Here is a 27,523-nt window from a genome sequence, read left to right on the forward strand (position 1 = left end):
TAAGCTAATCTCGATATTCCAAGAATTCCTCTTAAGGAACTAAAAACGACCAAAGTCTTCCAGACTTATCATAAAGCCCGATTATGATCAAATGTCATATTTTACGACTAAAGCGAAAGACTTGGAACAAAACTAAAAACCAAGTTTCGATAGATAAGAGGTTTAAAGGCCTCCTCAGGCCGACGAAGGTTCAAAAAACACCTTAACGAACACAAAGGTTTAAAGGCCTCCTCGGGCCATAAGTCTTAAAAACAAAAGAAACAGAAGCCCATTGGGCAGAAGTTTTGAAACATAAAGAGCATCGGCTCTTAACCTTCCTCGGATCCAGGATCAGCTTCATCATCCTTATCCTTCTCAATAGGATCACCCTCCTTGGCGGAAGCCTCCACTTCAGCATCCTGGTCGACACCTCCTGGGGTCGTCTCAACTGGGACTAGATCAGGAGATATCGAACCCAAGTTAGAACCGTATTCTCCAGAAAACGCCGGATTAAACATATTAATCTCAAAAGTACCTGAGCTCTCGGAGAATTGTGGAATGGGGAGCTTGCTGACTGAGAAATCAGAAACTTGAGCCTTCTCATACGCAGCAGCAGCCTCTGGGATCAAAACCATCAAACGGTGATACTCCTCTTCAGCATTCTCAATCTCCTTAGACAATAGATCCTTCAGAAGTTCGGTGTTCGCCTGAAGCTCCTGAGCGTAGATCAGGGCATCGGTCTCATCCTTCTTCTTGACAAACTTCTCCTTCACAGAGGTCAGGATCTTGTTGTAGGCATCAGCTACCTCCTTCTTACCTTTCCTAACAGCAAGCTTAACTTCATCTTCTTTGTTCCTTTGACTAACCTGAGATGAGGCGATCATCTCTTGAACCTGACGCTCAGCTATCCTGCGAACAGCCTCTAACTCATTAATCTTCCTGTTCTTCACCCGAATATCGATAGCCTGACTTTCGAGTTTCCCCTGCTGAGTGTCAGCCTTCAAACCGAGCCTCCCGACCTCAGCTTCAAGCTCAGAAACTCGAGCACGAGCTAGGTCGAGCTCCATCTTGGTAGTCTTGAATCACTACTAGAAAACTGCCGGATTCTGAGGGAAATTCCGAGGGACTATGTGTCCGTCGGAATATTCCCACGAAATTCCGAGGAAATTCCGAGGAAACACAATTTTCGTGTTTCCTCGGAATTTCCTCGGAATTTTCCGAGGAAATTCCGACGGACTGGTAGATCCCTCGGAAATTTCCGAGGAAATTCCGAGGGATAATAGAGCCGTTGATTATTCCGAGGAAATTCCGACGGCAACGGCTAGTTGGTCGGAATTTCCTGGGAATGTCGTGGGAAATATCGGCAGATTTAATCTATAAATGCAAGCACCCCTCATCCTCTTCATTCACTACATATCTTCATCCTCTCTCATTCTATTTTGCACACACGAATCTGATTGAAAAAATCATGTCTTCTTATAATTATCATCGCTCTTGGATAGATCGACCTCATATGGATCCGAACACGAGATTGCTTACGCCAGAGTTCGAAAATGGTCTAAAGGAATTCATGGGGAAAGCTCTCAACCAACCGGAAGCTAAATCAGGTATGTTAAGATGTCCTTGTTCTACTTGTAAAAATAGGAAGGTTATAAAACAGTTAGATGTTTGGACTCATCTATATACTCGAGGGTTTACACGGAGTTACAAAATTTGGTATCATCATGGGGAAACTGATTATGAATATGGTAGTACTAGCGAACCTCAACCTGCGGTTAGGTTAGAAGAACCAATTAGAATGGACGTAGATTATGGTGTAGGTACTGAGCAGATGGTAAATGATCATTTTAGAGGGGAAGCCGTTGGAGACGAAGCCGTTGTTCACGTCGAAGATGAACCAGAGATTGGAGAGTTTCACCAAGATCCAGATTCAGATTCATCTGGTGGTGATGATGGTGACTCGGGTTCAGAGGATGAACCAGAGATTGGAGAGTAGTATAGTTTTTTTTTTTTTTTTTTTTTTTTTTTTCAGAATTCCGAGGAAATTCCGAGGATCTTGAGGGTTTCCTCGGAATTTCCTCGGAATTTTACCTTGTAAAATCAGATTTTAGGGATTTGATTTTAGGGTATAGATTCCTAGGAATTTCCTGGGAAAATTCCCAGGAAATTCCGACGGATATCAGCATTTCGTGGGAAATTCCTGGGAATTTTCCCAGGAAATTCCTAGGAATTCAGCATTTCGTCGGAATTTCCTGGGAATTTTCCCAGGAAATTCCTAGGGAATAAGGATTTAGAATCGAAAACACCAATTTACGGTTCCCAGAAGACTTACGTAAGCCTTAGTAAGTGTCTTCAATTGATTATGGGACAAGACATTGGTGTTGTACCAATTAATGGCCACTTTTCCGATTGTTGCACCGAGATCCCCAAACAGCAATGCAAGATAAACACTTATACACTTTAATGAACCTAAACGACAATACTTATACTCGATTCAATCATTTTGTAATTTGAATGTTTATTTGTCATGTACTATCAATATAAGTCTTGAGAAAACTGCCAAATTGTTCAAGGAACGGTCTAAAGTTTGTAAATCATTAATCCGAACCCCTAAACTATGGTTCCTCGGAATTTCCTGGGAATTTTCCCAGGAAATTCTGAGGAACCATAGGATTCCTAGGAATTTCCTGGGAAATTTCCCAGGAAATTCCGAGGAACCCATAATTCCGAGGGAATTCCGACGGAATTCCTGAATCCCTCGGAATTCCGTCGGAATTCTGGTAAAACCGGTTCGTAAACCGAAAATTCCGACAGAATTCCGAGGGTTTCATTTTCCGTCGGAATTTTCGGGGTAAAACCAGATCTGCGGATCTTCTTCCCCATTTCTCTCTTTTCTCTCTTTTCCCTTGGCGATTTCCGGCTCCTCCTCCTCTCCCTTGGCGATTTCCGGCTCCTCCTCCTCTCCCTCTTGATATTCTGGCTCCCCCTCCACCCCCACTCCCCTAATCTCTCCCTCCTCCATGTAAGTTCTCTTCTCCCCCTCTCTTATTAGTTCTAGGTTAGATTTTAGGGAATTTTGTTAGATTTTAGGGAATTTGAGTAGATTAGGTTTTAATTAGAATTAGGGTTTGATTAGGTTTGATTAGGATTAGGGTTTTGATTAGGATTAGGGTTTTGATTAGGATTAGGGTTTTGATGTTAAGTTTTGATTAGATTTTAGGGTTTGATTAGGTTTTGATTTTAGATTTGATTAATTTTAGGGTTTCAATTTTTTAGTAATTATTTTGGCTACTTTATAATTTATAAAAATTTTATAAGTCATTTAATAATTATTTTAGTTAATTTCAAAATTTTTAAAAATTTAAAAAGTCATTTTATAATTATTTTAGCAAATTTCATAATTTATAAATAATTTTAAAAGTCATTTAAAAATTATTTTAGCAAATTTTATAATTTATAAATAATTTTAAAGTCATTTAATATTTTTTTAGATATTTTGAAATTTATAAATAATTTATAAGTTATTTAATAATTCTTAAGACATTTTTTTAATTTATAAATCATTTTAGCTGTTTTTATAATTTATAAATATATATTTTAAAAAATAAATTTTATTAATTTTAATTCATTATTTTTAAAAAATTATAGGGATTCTAGTGACCAGAGTGCGAGGGCTCGATCTCGTCGGGCCCCACCGCGAGGCCGCGCTACTTCGACGACCCCTTCGGATTCTCGGGTTTCGTCTAGCCGGTCTCGGGGTTCGTCATCCTCATCGCAGAGCCCCCGTCCCGCTATGGTTCAGCATGCGGCTCCTTCTCCCGCTGCGGCCCCTCATCTTCCTCACGACTTCCCAGACATTCCCGAGCCTCATGTCGCTCCAGGAGTGATGACTGTTGCACAGCTGGTGCAACAGCCAGGTCGTGACCATCTCCCTTATCTCACTCTGTATCCTAGGGAACCCGGTCAGACTTGGTAAGTGAAAGTTTAATTTTCTTTATTTGAAAAATTAGATTCATTTTTAATAAGTTGTTTCCTATGTATTAGGTTCGACCGATCCCATAACGGGATCAGCGCTTGGATCAACAGGATGATGTATTCCGACCTCAAGAAGGGATACGCAACCTTCACAGTGATGCCGAGGGATGAGCAGGAGCTCTGGTTTCGTCAGTTTGGGTGCTCAGTCTATTCCCACTCTCGCAGACAAGATGGTAAGTTCAAACTCCTTTTCTTTTTAATTGTAAATTTTTAATTTTTCTGCTTTCTAATGTTTTTTTTGAATTTATGTGTTTTCCTAGGCGCAAGAAAATGAAGGTGAGCCCGTGGGTGATTTCCCTTTGTACAAGAGGATCCACACCAACAAGACCACGGGCCAGATTGATGACGGTCTTGCGCAGGAGGTTGTCTCCCTGGTGGACAGTATGACACAAGACGAGGAGGCCCGTCTCTCCCAGATCCAGGCCGATCTCGATCTTGACGCCACATCTACTGAGTCCACTGCCCTCTCTCAAGTCCGAATCAACGAGCTTCTTGAATCGGTAAGATATTTTGTAAATATCAATTTACTTATTAATTTTAAAATTTTTTTCTATGATTAAGATTTTAAATTTTCTTTTTCAGGCGATTCCAAAGAAGAAGGGACGTTTGGTCGGTTTGGGTCGTCGATCCAAATCGGTTCCTCCTACGTCTCAGGTGCCAGTTGATCCTACTCTGATGGATCAACTGAAGGATAAGGATGAACGCATCCGTCAGTTGGAGGAGAAGATGGCGGCTCAAGAGAGAGCTAGAGAGGCAGACAGGAGGCGGAGTGAGAAGATGATGGCGGCCTTCATGAGGCAATTCCCGGACCAGAACTTCGACGTCGACGAGGACGAGTAGTTCTAACTTTAATTTATGTTTTAAACTTTATTTTTATTTTCTGTTTTGTATGAATATTACTTTTGAACTATTTATATTATGTTTTTATTTTAATTTTCAATTTAATAATTAATTTTCGAATTTAATAATTAATTTTCCAATTTAATTAATAAGAAATAAATTAATATTTATTTATTAATATAAATTATATTTTACGAAAATTCCGAGGAACGAAGGCCCTCGGAAATTTCCGAGGGAAGTGTTCCTCGGAATTTTCCGAGGGAGTCTTCCGTCGGAAAATTCCGAGGAATATTCCCTCGGAAAATTCCGAGGAACAATTTCCTCGGAATTTTCCGAGGGAATATCCCTCGGAATATTCCGAGGGAGAGTTCCTCGGAATTTTCCGACAGTGTTTTCCGAGGGACATTCCCTCGGAAAATTCCGAGGGATATTCCGACAATGGGATCACCGTAGGTGTTCCTCGGAATTCCCTCGGAAAAAGTCTCCGTCGGAATTTCGTCACAAATTTCCGAGGGAATTCCGACGACTTACGTTATTCCGACGATATTATTCCGACGGATCATTTCCTGGGTTTGTCGTCGGAATACGTGAATTCCGACGACATTCCGAGGATATCTTCCCTGGGAATCGAGCAGTTTTCTTGTAGTGAATAACTCAGTAGCCTGAGCTAAATCCCCAGCACTGGGAGCACCATTCACGGTCTCCTCGAACCTCAGCTGAGCTCTGTTGATAGCTCCAGCTAACTAAAAAAAAAACTAAAATTCAGAAAATATCAGCTTAGAGGCAAACCAAAAAGAAAAACAAGAGTACGTACCTGACCCATGTGGTGAGCTATCTCAACGTATTCTTCCTTGTTGGTTAGACCATTGATTGAAGGCATGGAACATCCGACCATCTTCATATGCCTCATGATGGTTGCCAAACCCCAAGGGTCATCCAAGATCGATCCTGGTTTAGAATGGGTAAAGTTCCAGCCGACGGTCCCTCCCCGCGGAAAACGAGGAGGAAGACCTGGCGGGCCTATCTCCCAAATCAGTCGGAGACCTCTTGTTTCTCGGAGGTTCGACCTCAGAGGGATCTCTAGCAGCTTGAGGGTTAACATCAACCGGCGGGATCTCGAGACGAGGAACAACATCTTGAGCTCTGGTTTCAACTGGTGTTGGGGTCAAAATCGGTCAAGACGAAATCGATGTCCGAAAATCTCGGAAAAACATGAAAAATGTTAGAGCAACCTCGAGAGACTAATTGTTAATCGAGAAACCTCGGAAAATATTAAGTTTGAGATTAATCGTCTCGAAATCAACTGCTAGAAACATTTCTACACAAGGAAAAACCTATGGAAAACTAAAAACGCAAAAAACACGCACACGCCGAAGGAACCGAGCAGCCAACTCCGGACGTGGCCGTGGCCGCCGGGCGGCTAGCCCCGTGCTGGCCGTGGCCGCCGGCGGCTAGCGCCCATGCTGGCCGTGGCCGCCGGGCGGCTAGCCCCGTGCTGGCCGTGGCCGGCGGCGGCTAGCGCCCGTGATGGCCGTGGCCGCCGGGCGGCTAGCCCCGTGCTGGCCGTGGCCGCCGGCGGCTAGCGCCCATGCTGGCCGTGGCCGCCGGGCGGCTAGCCCTGTGCTGGCCGTGGCCGCCGCCGGCTAGCGCCCGTGCTGGCCGTGGCCGCCGCCGGCTAGCGCCCGTGCTGGCCGTGGCCGCCGGGCGGCTAGCCCCGTGCTGGTCGTGGCCGGCGGCGGCTAGCGCCCGTGCTGGCCGTGGTCGCCGGGCGGCTAGCCCCGTGCTGGCTCGGGATATCGGACGACTAGTCTTCGTGCATAAGTTCTAGGCCTCCGGGTCGCCAGAAATCCGTGTTTTGCGACTTTCCGAGGTCCCGCAAACAAAACTCCTTTTCCTGCTCCAAGATTCCAAAGAACCCGTAAGACGTCAACGGACAGGAAGACTTCGTATAAAACGGTGATGGTTATCTTAAAACACCATGTGCCTCAGCAATGGATCGAAGATCTTCCGAAAGACTCGACATCCAAGTAGGAGCATTCTTTTAAAGAAAATCGTAGAAAACAGCGGAAGACCGGAAGACGGCCCGAAAGGGACCAAACCCGATCAAACAGTCCGTTTACGATTTTCTAAAAGGATAGATACGACGGTTTACAATTATCTTCACATAACAAGATAAATGTTAAACTTCCGAAAAGATAAATGTCAACTTTCCGAAAAGATAAATGTCAACTTTCCCGATAAACGCGAAAGCCGACGAAAATGGAAAAAGTCCAGCCGCGGCGGACTCGGCCCATCAAGAATAGACCGTCATATGGGAGTATATAAGCAAAGCTAGGAGCAGAGGAAGGGGGATCCGAAATCAGAAGAAAGAAACCACCCCAGAGCAACTTAGAACTTAGGCGCTTATTTCCTTTTTTAGCGAGCTGCGACTCAACTAGGTTAGATCTAGGTTTCGAGACTAGCGACGAACGACAGCTCTTGTGGCCGAGATCTCGACCTGTTGTCCAACGCTCTCCGCAGATTCGGAAATAAGATTCTTTCTTTTTTGCTCTCTTTATTTTACGCATTTATTCCCAAACTAGACTCGTATTAACTTTGTCGTGTGTGGCCCAGCAGATAGCCGGGATCCTCGGGGAAAACTAGGTCAACTTAGTTTTCCTACGTTTTAACTTAACTAAAATCGACAGTGCGAATTTCGGTTCCCACAACTGGGTTAACATCCCTGACAGGAACAGAGGACCCATCGTCAAGGACCTCCTTTAGCGAGCTAAGGAAGGTTCCTCCTTGGGTCTTGTCGCTGCCTCGCGAAGCACTGGCAGCTGCAGCAGGTTTGCTCCTGGAACGGAAAGAAGGCCTCATCTTGGGAACTTGAGTCTTTTCAGTTTCGGAAGTACTAGCTCCAGTCGAAAGATCTTCCACGAAAGGACCTTCAGAAACTAAACAAAGGAAAGCTTTTTAGTTATCTCTAAAAGCAAATCTAGAAATAAAAATAGATAAGCGAAATCCGAAAAATACCTTCTAAATCTTCAGCTGGAATTGGGTCAGGGAACCTGGCGTTGTATTGCTCCGGGAACCTAGCAGATCCAATGCGAGAAATGGTAAAAGACGCCCAAGTATTGGGACTTTGATATAGCTTCCGAAAAAGAGCTCTAGACAGCTTATCAGTAAGCTTAGGAGGATCCTCGATATCTGCACAAGAAACCAAGAGTTCAGCAAACAACAATAATCCGATATAAGCAAAGCACGTTCCTAAAACTCCTAACCAGTTATATCGGACCAAGTAACCGAGAGAGCACGACCCACAGGAACTGTTGTGGGGTCAATCTTGACGTAGAAATATTTCTTCCTCCAATCATCATCACTACCGGAGGACTTAAAAGACTGAGCCTAGGACGACAAGGAAGGTAGTAGGTACCGCTGCCACCATCCTTACTAGAGCTCTCCTTGATCGTATAAAGACTCATCAACTCGGTCAGCCCAACAGCGACCCCTTCTTCCTTAGCCCTGGTGATGAAACCATTTATCACCCGGATAACAGAGGGACAGAGCTGAGAGAGGGCCAGCTGGTAATGGTCAAGAAGATCTAACAAAAGGTCTGGGAGCGGAAACCGGAGGTGGCATTTAGAGATATATTTCTCATGAATGCAAAACCAACCCTCCGGGGCTGTTTCAGGGGTTTCGTCGGAGGAACAAACCCTGGCCAACTCCTTTTGACCGTAAGCTTGAACCATGAGGTTAACGACCTCTTGGATCTTCAATGAAGAAGGCGAGTGAGGTCCCACAGAGGCACTCCCGCCAGAAGCATCTTTCTTCTTCACCCGCTTGGAGATCCTTCCTGCAATTGAGTCTTTGGCTTCTTTCTTGTCTCTTTTCATTTTCTCACCGATCTCCTGTTTAACCTTCATTAAACGTTTGCCGGAGGCAGAAATTCCGGTCTCGCCGGAACCTTCTTTCGGAGGATCCATTAAAGAGAGAGGTAAGGAGAATCGAAAGGATTGAAAGGGGAAAAGGTGGAACAAGCTAACTAGATCTCTTAGGAACTAAGAACTCTAAGAACTTTGCAAAGGATCAATGGTGAATCGAAGGATGAAAGTAAAAAAAAAAAAAGCAAACGCAGTAAAATAAAAGAGTGGAGGAGGAGTTACCTTGAAAACCGAGTGGAGGCATGGAGAATATGGACAGCGGCAGTTAATGCTAGCTACTTTATATCTTGTCAAGTCTCGAGAATCGGAGCGAATATTTCAAAAAACCTCTTTCATCCGAGCCGTTGATTTCATCAAAAGAAATCTAAACCATCAATTCAAGCGAATCATATCTTCGTTGAATATAGCTAGTAATCATTATCTCAACAGAAAAGATTGAGGTCCAGCGGCTAGGTTAAGCTCCCGAGTAAGAAGTCTTATCTCGAAAGCTGGGGGCAACTGTTGGGCCCAAATATGGTCCGCTAGCTGACAATAGAACCAAAGCAAGTATTGGGCCGAGACAAAGCCCAACGCGTATCAGAGACCTGAGCTAAGGTTCATTACGGAGCCGGAGGCTGGAAGCTAAGGGCAATCTTCGAAGAGGTCACGATGAAGAGGAAGCTCATATCGTAACAGAAGGAGCGCAGGACCCGGTCAAAGGGAAGCTGTTACAAATCTCTCAAATCACGGAGGGGATCTCGGGAACCAGTTGGCTACGATCAAGCGGGACCTGAGGCTATTTAAAGAGAAAGCAAGTCAAGAAAGAAGGGCTATTCAACCTTTATTCATTTTCACGATTATTCATATCAACTCTAAAGCATTTTTGCAATCTTTGTAATCATCAAGAGAAACATCTTTTGTAACCATTCTTTTACCACATTATCAATACAAATTGAAGTTCATTCAACAAGTTATTACGGGATTCAGCCCGCGTTATCTTTCCCTAACCTTTCCTAAACCGTAAACCTGATCTAAAAATCTAGGTGGTGAGTTTAATCCCTCACAAGAGCTAACACTCAATACTCCTCCAACTATCGATGATGCTCTTCATAAAGCCACCAGATACATTACTTTGGAGGAGGAGACAGCCGCATTGGATAAACTCCACAAGAAGCCTCAGAATCACTCAAAAGGTGAATCCTCTGAGGCAAAGGGACCTCACAAAAGGGGGAACCCCCGAAACAACAAAACTCAGGGAGAACATTCCTACGCAATCGAGGAAGACAAGGAAGAGAAACCTGTCGCCGCAGCGAACAAAACTCCCTGGTCAAAAGGCTTTGATAAAAACAAACATTGCTCTTATCATGATCGAGAAGGGCACTCAACTGAGGAATGTTGGGACCTCCAACGACAACTGGCAACTAAATTCGCAGCTGGAGAACTAAAGGGCGTGGACCTTAAAAAGCCACCACCTTATCAGAAAAGAGGTTCCAGAGACACCTCCCCAAAGCGCGAGAGGTCACCTGAGAAGGAGACCGATTCGCCACCTCCAGCTCCCAATAAAAGAGTCGACATGATTCTTGGGAAATTCCCCCAAGGAAAAAGTTTACAAGTCGAAGCTCTCTTGAGCAAACCGTCCCCTCAATCGAGCCCCGACTCGAGGGTGGACTCTATCCTTGGAGGATCAAACATATGTCAAGACTCCGTCAACTCCATTAAGAATCACGTACGGAAGGCTGTGTCTAACACTGGACCTAAGCCTTCTAACCCGAGTCCAATACTAAGATTTCTTTCTGGGAAAGCGAGACCTCAAACCTCGACAGACCTCACGATGATGTGTTGATTGTCACCCTGAACATCGCAGGATACGAGGTCCCTGAACTCATGATAGACACAGGAAGCTCTGTCGACCTTATTTTCTACAACACCCTAAAAGGGATGGAAATAGACGACTACAAAATTATTGGCCAAAAAGCTAACCTCGTAGACTTCTCCGGAGAAACAGCTACCTCATTGGGGACTATCAAGCTCCCAGTCATAGCTGGCGGAATAATGAAAATGACCAACTTAGTAGTCATCGACAGACCTTCCCCGTTCCATGCGATCCTGGGAAGACCCTGGATTCACAAAATGAAGGCAGTAGCCTCGACGTATCATCAATGCGTAAAATTCCCAACACCCGAAGGGATAGCTACCGTACACGGTAGCCAGAAGATATCCAGGATCTGCTATTTGGGAGGATTCGAAATCCTCAAAAAGTCCCCCCAATAGCAATTATAGATCCAGGAGGGTCGCGAAATGCAACAAAATATTCGAGGTCCCCCCAAGAACCTCACCGAAAAAGTTTGCATCGACGACTCAGATCCTGAAAGACAGGTGAGCATCGGATCCGAGCTACCTCCCGAGACAAAAAAAGAGCTCATTGATTTCTTGAAAAGCAATGTCAAAACCTTTGCATGGTCCACCAGCGACATGAAAGGCATAGATCCGAACGTCACCACCCATAAGCTAAAAGTAGACCCTACTTTCAAACCGATCAAACAAAAGCGTCGCAAGCTAGGCCTCGAAAAGGCTCAAGCTGTTAACGACAAAGTTGACCGACTTACGAAAGCTGGGTCCATTCGAGAGGTACACTACCCCGATTGGTTAGCTAACCTAGTAGTGGTAAAAAAGAAAAACGGGAAATGGAGAATCTGTGTAGACTTCACAGACCTGAACAAAGCTTGTCCTAAAGACAGCTTCCCGTTACCTCACATCGACCGCCTGGTTGAAGCAACAGCTGGCCATCGACTCCTATCCTTCATGGATGCCTTCTCAGGATACAACCAAATCATGATGGATCCTGAGGACCAGGAGAAAACTGCATTCATAATCGAACGAGGAACCTATTGTTACAAGGTTATGCCATTCGGATTAAAAAACGCAGGAGCTACCTATCAGAGGCTAGTAAATAAGATGTTTGCTGGGCAACTTGGAAAAACCATGGAGGCCTATATTGACGATATGCTAGTCAAATCCTCAGCTGGAGAAGACCATATCTCCCACTTAAGGGAATGCTTCGATATCCTTAACAAGTACGATATGAAGTTCAATCCCACTAAATTTACTTTCGGGGTACCCTCAGGCGAGTTCCTAGGCTATCTCGTAACCGAAAGAGGCATTGAAGCCAACCGCAGCAGATAGCAACCTTCCTAGAAATGCCGTCACCGAAGACAACCAGAGAGGTACAGAGATTGACTGGACGAATTGCGGCATTAAATCGATTCATATCCAAGTCCACCGATAAGTGCCTCCCATTCTACAAGCTTTTAAGAAATAATAAGAAGTTCTTATGGGACGAGAAATGCGAGGAAGCCTTCGAGCAATTGAAAGCTTACCTCTCTGAACCTCCGATTCTATCCAAACCTGTAGTAGGAGAGCCATTGTACATGTACCTCGCTGTATCGACTGCCGCAGTTAGCGGCGTGCTGGTACGAGAGGAACAAAACGAACAAAGACATGTCTATTACACCAGTAAGAGTTTGATAGACGCCGAAACAAGGTACCCTGCAATGGAAAAATTTGCTCTGGCAGTTGTAACAACTGCCAGAAAATTGCGACCTTACTTCCAATCGCACTCAATCGTCGTAATGACCTCACAACCATTACGAATGATATTGCACAGTCGTAGCCAGTCAGGGCGATTGGCCAAATGGGCCATAGAGCTCAGTGAATATGATATTGAGTATAGACCTCGAGCAGCAGCGAAAGCTCAGGTCCTTGCCGACTTTATTATTGAACTAGCATCCGAGCAATTAGACTCCGAAATAGAATCTCCGAAGTGGAGCCTGTATGTCGACGGAGCCTCGTCAAAACAAGGCTCCGGTGTCGGTCTAAGGCTAACTTCTTCAGCAGGAGAAACCATTGAGCAGTCATATAGGCTCGGATTCAGCGCCTCAAACACCGAAGCTGAATATGAAGCACTAATCGCAGGGTTGAAACTCGCCCTAAGCCTCGGAATTCGAGAGCTAAACGCTTATAGTGATTCACAGCTAGTAGCTAGTCAGTTTCACGGAGAATATGAAACAAGGGACGAAAGAATGGGGCATATCTCAAAGTCGTCCGGAACCTCACTAGGCAGTTCGACAAATTCGAGCTAACAAGGATCCCACGAGGAGAGAACTCCTCAGCAGATGCGTTGGCTGCTTTAGCCTCCACGTCAGACCCCCTCGTAAAACGGATCATACCCGTAGAAGGAATCGAAAAACCAAGCATCGACATAGCTACTAAAGCTGAGATAGACGGCAAGCTAACAGAGCAACCCGAAGGTACCTGCCCTGAAACGGTAGCTACCCAAGTTCTCACAACATTTTGGTTCCCAAAAACCAGAATACGTAGCTCTAAAAAGCATACCTCCGGGAACACAATCCAAAACACGGAAGGTATTCCTCGAAATTCAGACTCCTTGGAGCCTGATCTCACGAATACCCCGGGGGCACCAACTCAGACCCACTCGTCTGCAGAATTAAAACCAGAAGCCGTTCAGCTCTCCAAAATTCATCTTGGGGCACCATCCAGACCCCGGAGAATAATGAAGGAATTGGAGGTATCCCTCGGAATTCAGACTCCCTGGAGCCCAATCCTACAAATACCTCTGGGGGCACCACGACACCAGGTCCCGAACAGGAACCTCCCTCGTCTCTTCATAACAAAGTTGTAGAGAGAGAGGATTGGAGAATTCCAATCACGCAATACATCCTGGAAGGAAAGACTCCACCCAATAAATGGGAGGCTCGGAAGCTCAAAGCATTAAGCGCGAGATACTGCGTAATCGAGTCTGTCCTCCACAAACGAAGCGTTTCCGGACCTTACCTAAAATGCGTCCATGGCCTCGTTGCTATGAGACTCATGAAGGAAATGCACGACGGCTCCTGCGGGAACCACTCTGGAGGAAAAGCTCTAGCCATCAGAATAAAAAGACAGGGATATTTCTGGCCTACCATTATTGCAGACTGTGAGGCCTATTCCTCTTCATGCGACAAGTGCCAGAGGCATGCACCGATTATACACCAACCTGCGGAAAAGCTGTCCAACATATCCGCCCCTTATCCATTTATGAGATGGTCCATGGACATCGTAGGACCACTAGTAGCATCAGGAAGTGGAAAGAAGAAGCTACGCTTCCTCTTAGTCCTAACAGACTACTTCACAAAATGGATAGAGGCTGAAGCTTTCCAACAGGTAACCAGAGTCGAGGTCGAACGATTTGTGTGGAAAGAAATCATGTGTAGACACGGCGTCCCATACGAAATCGTAACTGACAATGGAGGACAATTCATATCCCACGATTTCAAAATATTTTGTGACAAGTGGAATATTCGCCTGACCTTCTCAACACCTCGCCGACCTCAAGGAAACGGCCAGGCGGAGGCTGCTAATAAATCAGTATTAGCAAACCTCAAGAAACGCCTCGGAACCCAGAAGGAACTCTGGTCAGAAAAATTACTTAAAGTACTTTGGGCATGTCGAACCACCCCACGAAATGCTACAGAAGAAACCCCTTTCTCCTTAGCATATGGGATGGAAGATGTCGTCCCAGCTGAAACCATTGCTGGTAGCCTCCGCCGGGAACTCTGTACATCCGATCCCGCAGCTAATGATCTGCTCCTAACAGACAGCCTCGATCTAATCGAGGAAAGACGGGACCGAGCTCTGATTCGCATTCAGAACTATCAGCAAGCAATGGCACGATAGTACAATTCCAAAGTCAGGTCCCGACAGTTCGCTATAGGTGACCTAGTACTTAGTAAAGTTTTCGAAGGAACCAAGGAACCAGATGCTGGAAAGTTAGGAACCAACTGGGAAGGTCCCTATCAGATCATCCATGTGGTACGACCTGGCGTTTACAAGCTCCGAAAGGTGCGAACCGGGATACCTGAAATCAGATCGTGGAACGCCATGAATCTTAAGAGATACTATCATTAGGTACCTAAAAATCCCTGAACTACGTTAGGCTTGATCCCTTGACTGGGTACGTAGGCAACTCCGTCATGAGTGCAGTCCCAACCTCATTTCAACACTTTGTTCACCACAACCAAAGGGGGCATATGTCTGATTAAAATCACATAGCCCAACCAGCAAGTGTATGATCATTATAATACAGCAATTATATGATTACTATGATACCATGTATCCAATTACCAATAAAGCAATTATTCTCGATGTCTCAATTCTTTAACAACACAGGTCCCTGCAAACACGGACCTAGGGTCCTAAAACCCTTCGGATTAGCTCAGGTCTCCATGAACCTGGACCTAAGGTCTTAAAATCCTTATTAATCTTGAAGGTCATGAAAATCCTTCAAACGAAATCAAATTTGATAAACTAACCCAAGGTCTTAAAAATCCTTAGAAACCACTAAAGGTCTTAAAATCCTTCAAGCAATATCAGGTCTCAACGAACCTTGACCTAAGGTCGTGAAATCCTTATCAAATCTCAAAGGTCTTGAAATCCTTATCAAATCTCAAAGGTCTTAAAATCCTCATCAAATCTCAAAGGTCTTGAAATCCTTAAAAACAAAGGTCTTAAAATCCTTATCAAACCTCGAAAGGTCTTAAAATCCTAAGCAAGTCTCAATGGGTCTTAAAATCCCACAAACGAACTCAGGTTCCCAAGAACCCCCACCTAAGGCGTCTAAGTTAAACTTAGGTTCCTAAAAACCTTAAGCTAATCTCGATATTCCAAGAATTCCTCTTAAGGAACTAAAAACGACCAAAGTCTTCCAGACTTATCATAAAACCTGATTATGATCAAATGTCATATTTTACGACTAAAGCGAAAAACTTAAAATAAAACTGAAAACCAAGTCTTGATAGATAAAAGGTTTAAAGGCCTCCTCAGGCCGACGAAGGTTCAAAAGACCTTAACAGAAACAAAGGTTTGAAAGCCTCCTCAGGCTATAAGTCTTAGAAATAAAAGAAACCAAAGCCCATTGGGCGGAAATTCTAGAAACACATGAAAGAGCCTCAGCTCTTAAACTTCCTTGTCATCCGAGCTCTTCTCAGCTCCCTTGCCAACCGGATCATCCTCCTCAGGAACCTCTTCCTCCATCTCCTTGTCGCCATCTCCAGGGACGGCTTCGACCTGGGCTGAGTAAGAACCCACCAATCCCAAATTAGAACCGAACTCTCCAGAAAAAGGAGAGATTAAACATATTAACCTCGAAAGTACCTGAGCTCTCAGAGAGCTGGGAAAGAGGGAGCTTGCCGATCGAGAAATCCGAGACCTGAGCCTTCTCGTACGCCGCAACAGCCTCTGGCATCATTGCCACCAAGCGATCATACTCGTCTTGAGTGCTCTTAATCTCACCATCCAGCATGTCTTTCAGGAGCTCGGTGTTGGCTTGAATCTCTTGAGCATGAACCAGGAGATCGACGTCATCCTTCTTCTTGGAGAATTTCTCCTTGACAACAACCAGAACTTTGTTGTAAGCATCAGCTACCTCCTTCTTTCCTCTCCGGACGGCTAGCCTGACCTCAGCTTCCTTGTTCTTCTGGCTGCTCTGGGATGAAGCAATCAGCTCCTTGACTTGGTACTCGACTATCTTCCGAGCAGCATCCAAATCCCCAATCTTCCTATTCTTCACCTGGAGGTCAATCAACTGGCTTTCGATTGTCCCTTGCTGAGCATCACACTTGGAGCCGAGTCTCTTTACCTCAGCTTGGAGATCCGAGATCAGAGCCCGAGTCTGATTGAGCTCAGTCTTGTTGGCCTTGACCAGATCAGTGACCTGAGCTTATTCCTCAGCACTGGGGGCATTGCGTAGGGCGTCCTCAAACTTGAACTGAGCCCTGTTAATAGCGCCAGCCAGCTATAAAAGACAAAAGAAAACGATTTAGTGAAAATCTTCCAAAAATAAATTAAGCTATAAAGTTGAAATAAATTTCATACCTGACCCATGTGATGGGCAATGTCAACGTACTCATCCTTGTTCGTGAGATTGGAGATCGAGGGAAGGGAACACCCTGTACTCTTCATATGCCTCATCAGAGTAGCCAAACCCCACGAATCATCCAAAACCGATCCAGGCTTCGAATGAGCAAAGTTCCAGCCAACGGTTCCTCCTCTAGAAGAGGAGGAGGAAGACCTCGAAGGTCTGTCAACCTGGTCAGTCCGGGACCTCTTGCTCCTCGGAGGCTCAAATTCTGGAGGATCCCTCACCATTTGAGGATTAGCTTCAGTCACCGGAACCTCGGAGGGAAGGCCAACTTCCTGAACTTTAGGCTCCGAAGAACCAACACCTTTATCAGGAGCAGAGCCTCCCTCGTCAAGAGCTTCCTTCACAGAGTCAAGGAAGGATCGTCCTTGGTTCTTGTCGCTTCCTCTAGAGGAGCTGGCAGCCTTGGTCGATCTGCCCCTGGAACGGAAGGAAGGATGGATAGGCATCTTCTGTGAATGAGTCTTCTCGGAAGTACTTGCTCCGGACAAAACTTCGAAAACTGAATCACCTTCAGAGACTAGAATCATGAAAAGGATTCATTAATCACATAAAACAGATTCGAATAATGAAAATTAGAAGTTATCAAAGGAAGGGTGCCTTCTAAACCAGCAACTGTCACTGAGTCAGGGAAGGACGCCTTGTATGGATCAGGAAATCTAGCTGACCCAACTCTCGAAGTGGTATAAGCTCCCCAATTATTAGGGCTGTGCTGCAGCTTCCTGTGAAGAGCTCTGGTGAGTTTACCAAACAACTTGATAGGATCCTCAACTTCTGCAAAAGGAATCAAAAGGCAATTAGCACATCATGATAAGCAAAAATAAACATGCAAGCATATCCCTAAAGTCCTAACCAGAAATGTCAGACCAAGAGGTCCTGAGGTCTCGGCCTACAGGAACCGTCGAGGGATCAATCTTGACATAAAAATACTTCTTGCGCCAGTCATCGTCACTGGCCGTGAACTTGAATATGCCTAGCCCTGGACGACCGGGGAGATAGTAGGTACCGCTCCCACCATCCTTGGAAGTACTCTCATTTATCGAGAAGAGACTCATTAGCTCAGTCAACCCCACGATAACTCCTTCCTCCTTGGCCCTAGTGATGAATCCGTTTATCACTCGGATAACTGACGGACAAAGTTGAGAAAGGGCTAATTGGTAATGATCTAAGAGATCTAGCAAAAGGGTGGGGAGAGGAAATCTAAGATGACACTTAGAAATATATTTCTCGTGAACGCAGAACCAACCCTCCGGAACGGTCTCGGGGGTTTCGTCTTCAGTACAAGCTCTAGCTAGGTCGATCTTGCCGTGAGCTTGAACAGCAAGATTGACGACGTCCTGACTCTTCAAGAACGAGGAAAAGTGAGGTCCGGAGGAGGCGCTCTTGCCGCCTTTCTTCTTCATCCCCTTGACTCTTGCTCCTATCGAGTCTTTAACCTTCTTCTTCTTGGCTTCCGTCATCTTCTCACCAGCTTCCCGTTTGACCTTCATAATGCGGGCACCGGAGGCTGAGATTTGAACTTCGCCGGAACCTTCTTTTGACTCATAGTAGTAAAAAGAAAGGGAAATAGGGAGCAAAAGAAAGGAATTGGACTAAGGCGAAATCTCAGAGAGAGTTAGGAATGAAGAACTTGTTCGATCAGGAAGCAGATAAAAAAAAAAATAACAACATGCAGCAAAATAAAGGAAAGAGGAGAGTTACCTTGGAAACCGTCGAGAGGCGTGGAGGAAGTGGAGAGACAAGCAGTTAATTCTCTCAGCTTTATATCCCATCACGTCTCGAAAATCGAAAATCAAATTTAAAACTCGCTTTAATCTGAGTCGTCGATTTAATTAGAGAGAAATTACAGCCGTCCGATCAAACGAGAATATATATGGTTGAGATACTAAGTAATCATTATCTCAACCATAAGATCGAGGTTGGGCGGCTAGGTCTAGCTCCCGAGAATAACGAAGTCTAATCTCGAAAGCTGGGGGCAACTGTTGGACCCAAATATGGCCCGCTAGCTGACAATAGTACCAAAGCAAGTATTGGGCCGAAACAAAGCCCAACGCGTATCAGAGACCTGAGCTAAGGTTCATTACGGAGCCGGAGGCTGGAAGCTAAGGGCAATCTTCGAAGAGGTCACGATGAAGAGGAAGCTCACATCGTAACAGAAGGAGCGCAGGACCCGGTCAAAGGGAAGCTGTTACAAATCCCTCAAATCACGGAGGGGATCTCGGGAACCAGTTGGCTACGATCAAGTGGGACCTGAGGCTATTTAAAGAGAAAGCAAATCAAGAAAGAGTGGCTATTCAACCTTTATTCATTTTCACGATTATTCATATCAACTCTAAAAGCATTTTTGCTATCTTTGTAATCATCAAGAGAAACATCTTCTGTAACCATTCTTTTACCATATTATCAATACAAATCGAAGTTCATTCAACAAGTTATTACGGGATTCGGCCCGCTTTATCTTTCCCTAACCTTTCCTAAACCTTAAACCTGATCTAAAAATCTAGGTGGTGAGTTTAATCCCTCACACTCATCTCCATCCTCTCGAGCAGTTCTAGCGGCCTGGTTGGAATAACTCTTCTGCGTGGCGGCATCCAAAAAAAAAACAAAAATGGTTAACTTTGCTAAAACCGAATATCTCCACAAAAGGCTTTTCTAACACATACGTTTATTTGCTCCTAGAATATCCAGAAAAGACATCGCTTGTACAGACGTCTTTGTACCTCCGGAATTTCCACACATGGACTCATATTTATGTAAATATATACATAACAATTCTTAACATCAAACATTTCAATCGAATATTAAATCCTCTATTATTATATTTCCGGTTTAACAATAAATAATACTCCCTCCGTCCCACTTTAAGTGGAGTTTTAGGGAAATTTTTTTGTTCCATTTTAAGTGATGTTTTCAAGTTTCTAGGTAAAAAATAAATGCATTTTAATATTTTTAATTATTTATATTCTATAGTATAATTGTTTATTGGTTGAAATTATTTTAATCATTATTATTTTTAGGTAAACGATAAAAATAGAATAAAAGTTTGTAATTTCTTAATCAACGTGCAAAAACCTCAAAACTCACTTATTTTGGAACATAGGGAGTAATAAATAAACAAGATTCTCATGCAGATTCAATTCACAGAGACGAACATGTTTTGATCCTAGACTTTCCATAATATTAATACTAAACTAAAATGAGATTAAACTGAATAATTTTCACCTTAGTCATGGCTGGAATGGCCAACTGCAACATGAGAGTCAAAGGCTTAGGCTTAGAGTCTCAGAAAATAAAATATCCTCAAATGGAATATTTTTTAAAATAATAACTTTCCTAAAATGGAAACAACTTCATTTATATAATTGTTTTCCTAAATTAGAAATGTCCTCTAAATAGATTTCTATAACTATTGATATGCACGTCCTTGAGATGGGTGTAAGTCCGGTTAAGATGACGCAACAGCTAATGCTAGGTAAGGACGCTGATATTGGGCTCATTGGTATCCCCAAATTCCTGGAAACCAAGTTCATAGCGGGACAATATACCAAAGTGGAGGAAGATGGAGAGATCGAAGGTACTGAAGACTAGTTAGAGCTAACTGTATTTCAGTTTCTTTTGCAAATAAAAATGAGAATTCGTCCAAAAAAATACTGAACATGGCAAGAATGGCCAAAAGAAATCTGGACTCGAGCCTGACCATTAAAACACTGAACATTTGTTGACTTTTTCAGTTTATTAAGAAACTGTCGATTGACTTACCAGATTAATTCACCGTTAACCGATAGTTAAGACAGTGTTTACTAACTGTTAAATACTGCCGTTAAGTGAAAACGACGTCGTTTCATCACGTCGTTATGTTTAATTAAAATTGTTGTGGTTGGATTCGAACTCGTGCACTCGTGGATCTTGGGAGGTCTTTGCCACTGAACTAGTGGACTTTTCGTAAGATTACCATATACATTTCTTTTTATTGATCAAAATATGTTGATGTTTAATTAAAATTGGTGTTGGTTGGATTCGAACTCGGCACTCATGTTTAATGTGAAGGGTCTTTGCCACTGAGCTAGTGGACTTTACGGTTTATTATCACACACATTTTGCTTTATTGATGAAACGATGTGGATGATTGAAATAAAATAAAACGTAACACTAATTTCTCATAAACCCAAATCGATTTGGGGATTTTTCTCAGAAACGCAAACGAATCTCTTTGAACTCGTGATGTGTAGCACATGGTGAAGACGAAGTTCACAAGGAACAGAAGGGAGGTTGTGATTTTCGGAGGGGTGAGGAATTTCGATTACGGGAGTGAAGCGGTTCAACAATCGAACAAGGATGGAGACGGGTGGTGGGAGTGAAGAAGTGGTTCAACAGTCGAAGAAGGGTGGTGATGCGAGTGTGTCTGAACCAAAGAGATCGGCGAAGAGAGGTGGTTCTGTGAGTTTGTCATCGCCGAAGAAATCGAGGAAAAAAGTTGAAGGGATAGAGATGTTGGCATCTACAGAGGCGTCAAAGACAAGGCGGGGAACTTCATATGGGTCGCCTGTGTCATCTCCGGAGAAGACCACGAGGCGTGGGACACCATATGGTGGTTCCACTCTGTCTCCTAGTCAATCGAAGAAGCAGAAGGTGATGACAAATATTGTGGCTCCTCCGAGAAACTCGAAGAAGCAGAAGGTGATAACAGAGACTGTGGCTCCTCCTGGAAACTCGAAGAAGCAGAAGGTGATTACAGAGACTGTGGCTCCTCCTGGAAACTCGAAGAAGAAGTAGAACGTAGATGGTGATGACAGAGAAGAATCTCCCCAAAGTCCGACAAATGCTCTGAAACCTGTAAGTGAAGAAGAGGAATTTGGGGATATAGCTGACGATGGTAGGCTAGAATTAGAAGAAGGTAGACTCGCATTAGAAGATGAGGATGGTTTTGGTGGCATCGAGGAAGAAAACTGTAGAGATTTGGGTCTTCATTTTGGTGATGAAGCAATATATGATGAGTGTGAGATTGATGAAGACGAAGGGGATGATTATGCTTGGGATGAAAGTAAAATCCCTGATCCTGTGTCATCAGATGATGAGAATGAAGAGGAGATGATACCTGCGCAAGCTTACAGAGCAGACACTGATCCAGAGGAGCTCCTTCAGCTTGGCAAGACTTTTTCAGATGCTGAGGACTTCAAACATACTTGTCTCAGGTATACCCTTAAACCAGATACAACATCAGGTTCTATATATCCAGTAGCTTGAAGATGGGTGCAAAATGTGCTGCTGAGATGAGAGATGATGAGGTTCCATGTCCGTGGATGGTCTACTGTTCCTACGATAGGAGGAAACAGAAGTTGATGGTTAAGACATTAGTCAATGACCATAGGTGTGAGAAGACAGGGCAGTCGAGGATACTTAAGAGGTCAACAATTGCAAGTCTATTTGCGGAGAGGTTGAGGCTGAATCCAAAGATCACAGCAAAGGAGATACAGGCGGAGATCTTGCGTATAGGATGGACGTCAAAGAAAACTCATGCATTAAGGCGAAGACGAAGGTGATGAGAGAAAGGAGGAAGACCCATGAGGAGCCTTTTGATAAAATCTGGGATTACCAAGCAGATATCTTTACGAGCAATCCTGGATCCACCATGGACATTGAGACCATACCAGGAGCCACAATTCGAAGCAAGCAAAGGTTCTACAGGCTTTACATGTGTTTCCAATCACAAAAGGAATCATGGAAGAAGACTTGTAGGCCAGTTATTGGCTTAGACGGAACCTTTTTGAAGTGGGACATCAAGGGACAGTTGTTGGATGCGGTTGGAAGAGATGGAGACAATATGATTGTCCCTATTGCTTGGGCTGTAATGGAGATAGAGAATGATACAAACTGGGATTGGTTTGTGACACGTTTGGCCTTGGATTTGGGATTGGAAGATGGGAAAGGCTTCGTTATAATGTCTGACAAACAAAAGGTAAAGACTTTGCTTTTTCTGAGATTTTTCTGAGATTTTTCTGAATTGTTTCTGATTTTTTTCTGATTTATTTGTTTGTGTAGGGGGTTAGTGAAAGCAGTTCATAACCTTCTTCCAGAAGCTGAGCATAGGCAGTGTTGTCGCCATATTTACGAGAACTGGAGGAAAGGTGGAAAAGATCTACGGTTACAGAGGTTCTTCTGGTGCATTGCAAGGTTCTACACTCCTGGCATGTTCAAGTACAACATGGATGAGCTTAAGAGCTATGATCCACTCGCTCATGCATCTCTGATCAAGACAAAGTCAGAGACTTGGTCTAGAGCTTACTTCAAGATAGGCTCCCATTGCAATGACAATCTGAATAACTTGTGTGAGTCCTTCAACAAGACCATCAAGGAGGCTAGGAAGAAGCCTCTGCTCGACTTGTTAGAGGAGATAAGGCGCCAATGTATGACTAGGAACTTTACCCGGTCCAAGATGGCTACAGACAGGAAGACTAGGTTTACCATGAAGACACAGCAAGAATTAGACAGGGTTGAGAAGAAGTGCCACGAGTGTATATTGCGTTGGGCAATTGGGCCAGAGACTGAGGTGGAGTATCAAGACCAGTGCTATGTTGTGAGTTTGGAGAAGGAGACTTGTGCATGTCGAGGCTGGCAAATGAATGGTATTCCGTGCATCCATGCTGGTAAAGTCATCCTTTGTGCGAAGAGAAAGCTTTGTGAATTTGTTGCTGAGTGCTACACAACTTCTAAGTGGCGTGAGACGTATAGTTATGGGATCAGACCTGTAAATGGGATGATAGAGTGGTCTCAGACCAATAGATTAGGTGTGATTCCACCACCTAATCAAACTGGTAATCCTGGTAGGCCTAAAAACCATGACAGAAAGAAGGGAGCCAATGAGACAAAGTCTACTACCAAGATGAGTCGTGCGAACAGAGTAATGACATGCTCTAACTGCAAAGAAGAAGGCCACTACAAGAACAAATGTAATAAAGGTTCTGTTCCGAGTCCACCTAAGAAATCAAGAGGCAGACCAAGAAAAATATCAGGTAAGGGTCTTAGTTTTTTAGCTATTGGTAATGTGTATGAGTTTGTTGAGGTTATTGACCATTCTTTTATATGATACAGGGACTACATATTGAAGCGTCTCAAGCTCAATCCTCACAAGCTCAATCCTCACAAGCTCACTCCTCACAAGATCAAGCATCACCATGGGAAGCTCCCCAATCTTCACAAGGTCAACCATCACGATGGGAAGTTCCCCAATCTTCACAAGCATCACAGACAGGAACCTGGGAAAGATGGTTCTCTTAGATGATGATGTTGTCCCTTTTGTTTTGTTGTGAAATGATGATGTTGTTTCTCTCAGATGCTCTTGTTTTTCTTTTAGGATGATGATGTTGTTTTTCTCGGATGCTCTTATTTTTCTTTTAGGATGATGCTATATTATGTACTTCTTTTAAGATGCTGATGATGTTGTGTTAAACAATGAAAATGGTTTCTGTTTTGTTCTTTTGGTTTCAGTTTTGTTCTTTTTTGTTGGTCTAATCGATTAGAATGAAGAAGAAGAAGCAAACAAAGTCTAACATCATCATCCATAACATAAAAGAGTCTTACAACATGAGCCTTAAACCATTACAGAATTACACAAACATAGTCTCCTAATGAAAATAACCATTAGAGAATCAACACAAGACATCACAATTCAAAGACAACCCATTCCTACTGCCTCTTTCTCATGAAAAACACAATACAAGAAACTGATGCCACCAGAAAACCCACTTTCATGATCACATTCAGCTTCTTAACTTCATTGCTAGCCTTCCTGAGATCTTCTTTCAACTCTTCCTCCACATTTTTGAGGCTGTCTTTCTCCATTTTGAGCTTCCTCAAATCCGATGCAAAGCCATCAACTTTAGGCAATGCATCTTGAACCTCTTCGTAGACAGTTTCATTTACCCATTTATACAAGTGATTCTGGACACAAATCATGAACAAAATCTATGTTCAAACAATTACACACTACTTAGCCATTGAAGCTTTATGTTCTAAGGTTACATAAACACAATCAACAAGACCCATAATCAATTTAAACACGGGAAAACACTTACATTTCAAAACGTTGGGCATCTAAAGAAAGTTCTTCCTGGATTTTCCTTCGTTTTTGATGTGTAAATCCCACTTCTTCGACCACAGCCGCATTGCTCCGGGATACCACGAATACCCATCGTATTCACAGACGAATCCTCACAACCCGAACTCATCATGTGACAATCGAAGAAGGAAAGGTGAGAATCGATCTTCTAAAGGAAGAAATTGAAGAGAATCGAGCTCTATTCGTCGTCCTCGTTTTGATTTGGGAATTTAGGGTTAGGACAAGACGTCGTCTTTCTTTTTGATTCATTTAACTGGGATTCGAAAATAATATAACAAACTCTGTTCGTCAGTCTGTTGTAAAGTCCATTAGCTCAATGGCAATAAACCCGCACAATGATACACGAGAGCACGGGTTCGATCCTGATAGAGCACATATTTTTTCAAAAATAAATGAAACTACATCGTTTCATTCATTTGTCTTTAATCAGACAAAGAGATGAAACGACGTCGTATTCTTTAACACCCAAAATTAACGTCATCTAAATTATCAGTTAACTCTGATAACAGTGGGATAATTTGGTTAGTCAATCGTAACGTTCTTAATAAACTGTAAAAGTCAATAAAAATTTGTGCTTTTTTTGGCCATCTAGTATGTCAGGATTTCTTTTGACCATTCTTGCCATGTTCAGTATTTTTTTGGACGAATTCCCAAATAAAAATGATAGTGTTTTCATTGTTTTTTTTTTGTTTTATATAATATATAACCAATACATGGAAGGAGAAGGCCAAAGCTGAAGACGATGCATTCAAAGAAGAACAATGTACGCCTTTGGCTCAATCTCAAGAAACCTCAAATCGAACAACAATGCAAGTGATATTGTCGCAGCTACCCCGTGCGTATGCTTCTTGAACTAACTTTCGTGAAGCTGTTTCCGCATCTGAAATGTCTCGTGCTATTGCCACGGCATCCTGAAAAGAAAAAGGAAAAAGAGAGGTAGTTTTGAGAGTGCGGTTACTGAGTTCCTTGTTTTCTACTAAAAAAAACGCAGCAAGAGAGATGTGCAATTTCAAAACTAACCTCGTTTGACAACACATTCCACAATCCATCGCTGGCGATAACAATAAAGTCCAACGTGCTTATATCCTCCTCCTAAAGAAGGTATAAATAGTACAGAGTGTGAGTATGAGCACAAGCGCATTTGAACCAGTAAAAAAATAGTGTAATCCGAAAGTCAAACGCATACAAACAATCAGAGTACCTGAATCTCTGGCTCCGCAATTACATATGGCTTAAGTTGCTTGTCTCCAAATGCCCGGGACACAGCAAGAATTCCACCAACTCGCCATGTTCCTGGTGTATCCCAAGAAAGGGATTAATAACTAAACGTCCCAAACCAGATACTATCACATATCTCTAAATTTCATGTCAAGTCTCGAAAATGTGACAAGTCAGCAGCATCAGAAGAGGGAAGATGAGAAAGTGTTTACCAGCCCAGATGATGAAGCCACCAGCATCTTCAATCCTCTGTCGCTCATCTGATCTATCAGGTTTGTGATCATTAGAAAGCGGAACAGCTACATCGCAAGCAAAGCGCGTCAGTCACAATATACATTAAGCAAATGTTATCAAAAATAGTGTTTACAGAGAGTAAAGAAAGCAAAACCTGAGGCATTTATAGACGCTACAACTCTAGAATCACCAACGTTAGCAACGATCAACTTATCTCCAACAAGGAAAGCAGTTGATGCGGTTGAGCCAGCGTTCTTAGGCTGTCCTCTCTCTTCAACGAGATACTCCTCATCCGTCTGCTTAAACACTTGCACTGCCCAAACTCGAAACTCTCAGGAGAGTGGGAGAAGCAAAGAAAGAAAAAATAACATTTTTCATACCAATGGCTTTCTTGGTGTCTGAGATAAAGTCATGATGAGTAACTAAGTTGTTGAAAAGATTGTTTTTAAGATATTCTGCAGTTCTTGCACCACCGTGACCTAGACCAACAAAATGCATCAGAATGAATCAAGAGAGGGAGGGAGAGAGAGTAGAGTACCATCGAAGACGGCGAAGAAGGCAACCATTTGTCCATCAACATCAGATATTCTAGTCTCGAAGAAGTCCTCCATTGTTGCTCGTTTACCCTTGAGACTCGAATACCCATAACTAAACTTCACAGGCCGATGATTCCCCGCTAAAAAGCTGATTCGGAAAAAAAAGAAAAGTAAACAAAATTGAGGAATTAGAATTAGGAAGGTGTGTGCTCGGCCACTTAGATAACCTGATTCCACCGCCGCTAAAGAGAGCGTCGGGATCTCTGGAAGATATCATAGCATCAGGCGGAGAACTGGAGGAGGATTCCGCATCCCCACGAGGGGAAGAGGATTGCGGAGAAGCTTGGTCTGTCAGGATTGGTGTTTGGGAGATCCAGAAGAAGAAAGTTAGGGAAAAGAAGAAGACGACGAAGGAATATATGGTTTCGGAGCTGAAGAAGAAACCTCGAAGAAGAAGAAGGAAAGAGTGGTTCGTAGGTGGATGCATTCGATATGAGCCGGCTAGCACTATTTTCTAATTTTTCTTCTTATTATTAAACTAATCAATCATCCACCTTTTTTCGACAATGTTTTTTTTTCCTGGCGATCATTACAGCAGTACTTGGAAGGGATTTTGAGCTTTGAAGATAACTTTGAAAAATTAGTAGCTAACTCTTATATAAACCTGTAGTGAAGTTATCTATTATTA

At 43.4% G+C, this 27,523-nt stretch overlaps 2 protein-coding genes and 1 pseudogene across 3 annotated transcripts; 1 reads left to right on the top strand and 2 right to left on the bottom strand.

The window, feature by feature from the left end:
- The first annotated feature begins 1,477 nt into the window (after window positions 1-1,477).
- LOC130495627 (uncharacterized) lies at window positions 1,478-4,869 on the top strand. 2 transcript variants are annotated; one of them, XM_056987049.1, is made up of 5 exons: window positions 1,478-1,586; window positions 3,628-3,951; window positions 4,024-4,187; window positions 4,275-4,514; window positions 4,597-4,869. In XM_056987049.1, the coding sequence occupies exons 3-5, from the start codon at window positions 4,122-4,124 to the stop codon at window positions 4,852-4,854; spliced, it is 564 nt and encodes a 187-aa protein (XP_056843029.1). In that variant the 5' UTR covers window positions 1,478-1,586; window positions 3,628-3,951; window positions 4,024-4,121; the 3' UTR covers window positions 4,855-4,869. The 2 variants fall into 2 exon arrangements, with proteins under 2 accessions (XP_056843029.1, XP_056843026.1); XM_056987046.1 differs by lacking the exon at window positions 1,478-1,586 and adding an exon at window positions 2,770-3,001.
- A 19,493-nt stretch (window positions 4,870-24,362) lies between these two features.
- On the bottom strand, window positions 24,363-25,112 carry LOC130503086 (uncharacterized protein At1g43920, Chloroplastic-like; annotated as a pseudogene).
- Window positions 25,113-25,502: 390 nt separating this feature from the next.
- On the bottom strand, window positions 25,503-27,391 carry LOC108829124 (probable protein phosphatase 2C 11). Its single transcript, XM_018602782.2, has 8 exons — window positions 27,063-27,391; window positions 26,838-26,983; window positions 26,680-26,778; window positions 26,454-26,612; window positions 26,278-26,364; window positions 26,049-26,140; window positions 25,868-25,939; window positions 25,503-25,758 (listed from the first exon to the last, which is right to left on the bottom strand). Exons 1-8 carry the CDS (start codon window positions 27,320-27,322, stop codon window positions 25,630-25,632), a joined length of 1,044 nt encoding a protein of 347 aa, XP_018458284.1. The 5' UTR covers window positions 27,323-27,391; the 3' UTR covers window positions 25,503-25,629.
- Between the last annotated feature and the right edge of the window lie 132 nt (window positions 27,392-27,523).

This window comes from Raphanus sativus, chromosome 1 (genome assembly GCF_000801105.2).
Source record: "Raphanus sativus cultivar WK10039 chromosome 1, ASM80110v3, whole genome shotgun sequence".
In the NCBI taxonomy this organism is placed as follows: Eukaryota; Viridiplantae; Streptophyta; class Magnoliopsida; order Brassicales; family Brassicaceae; genus Raphanus; species Raphanus sativus.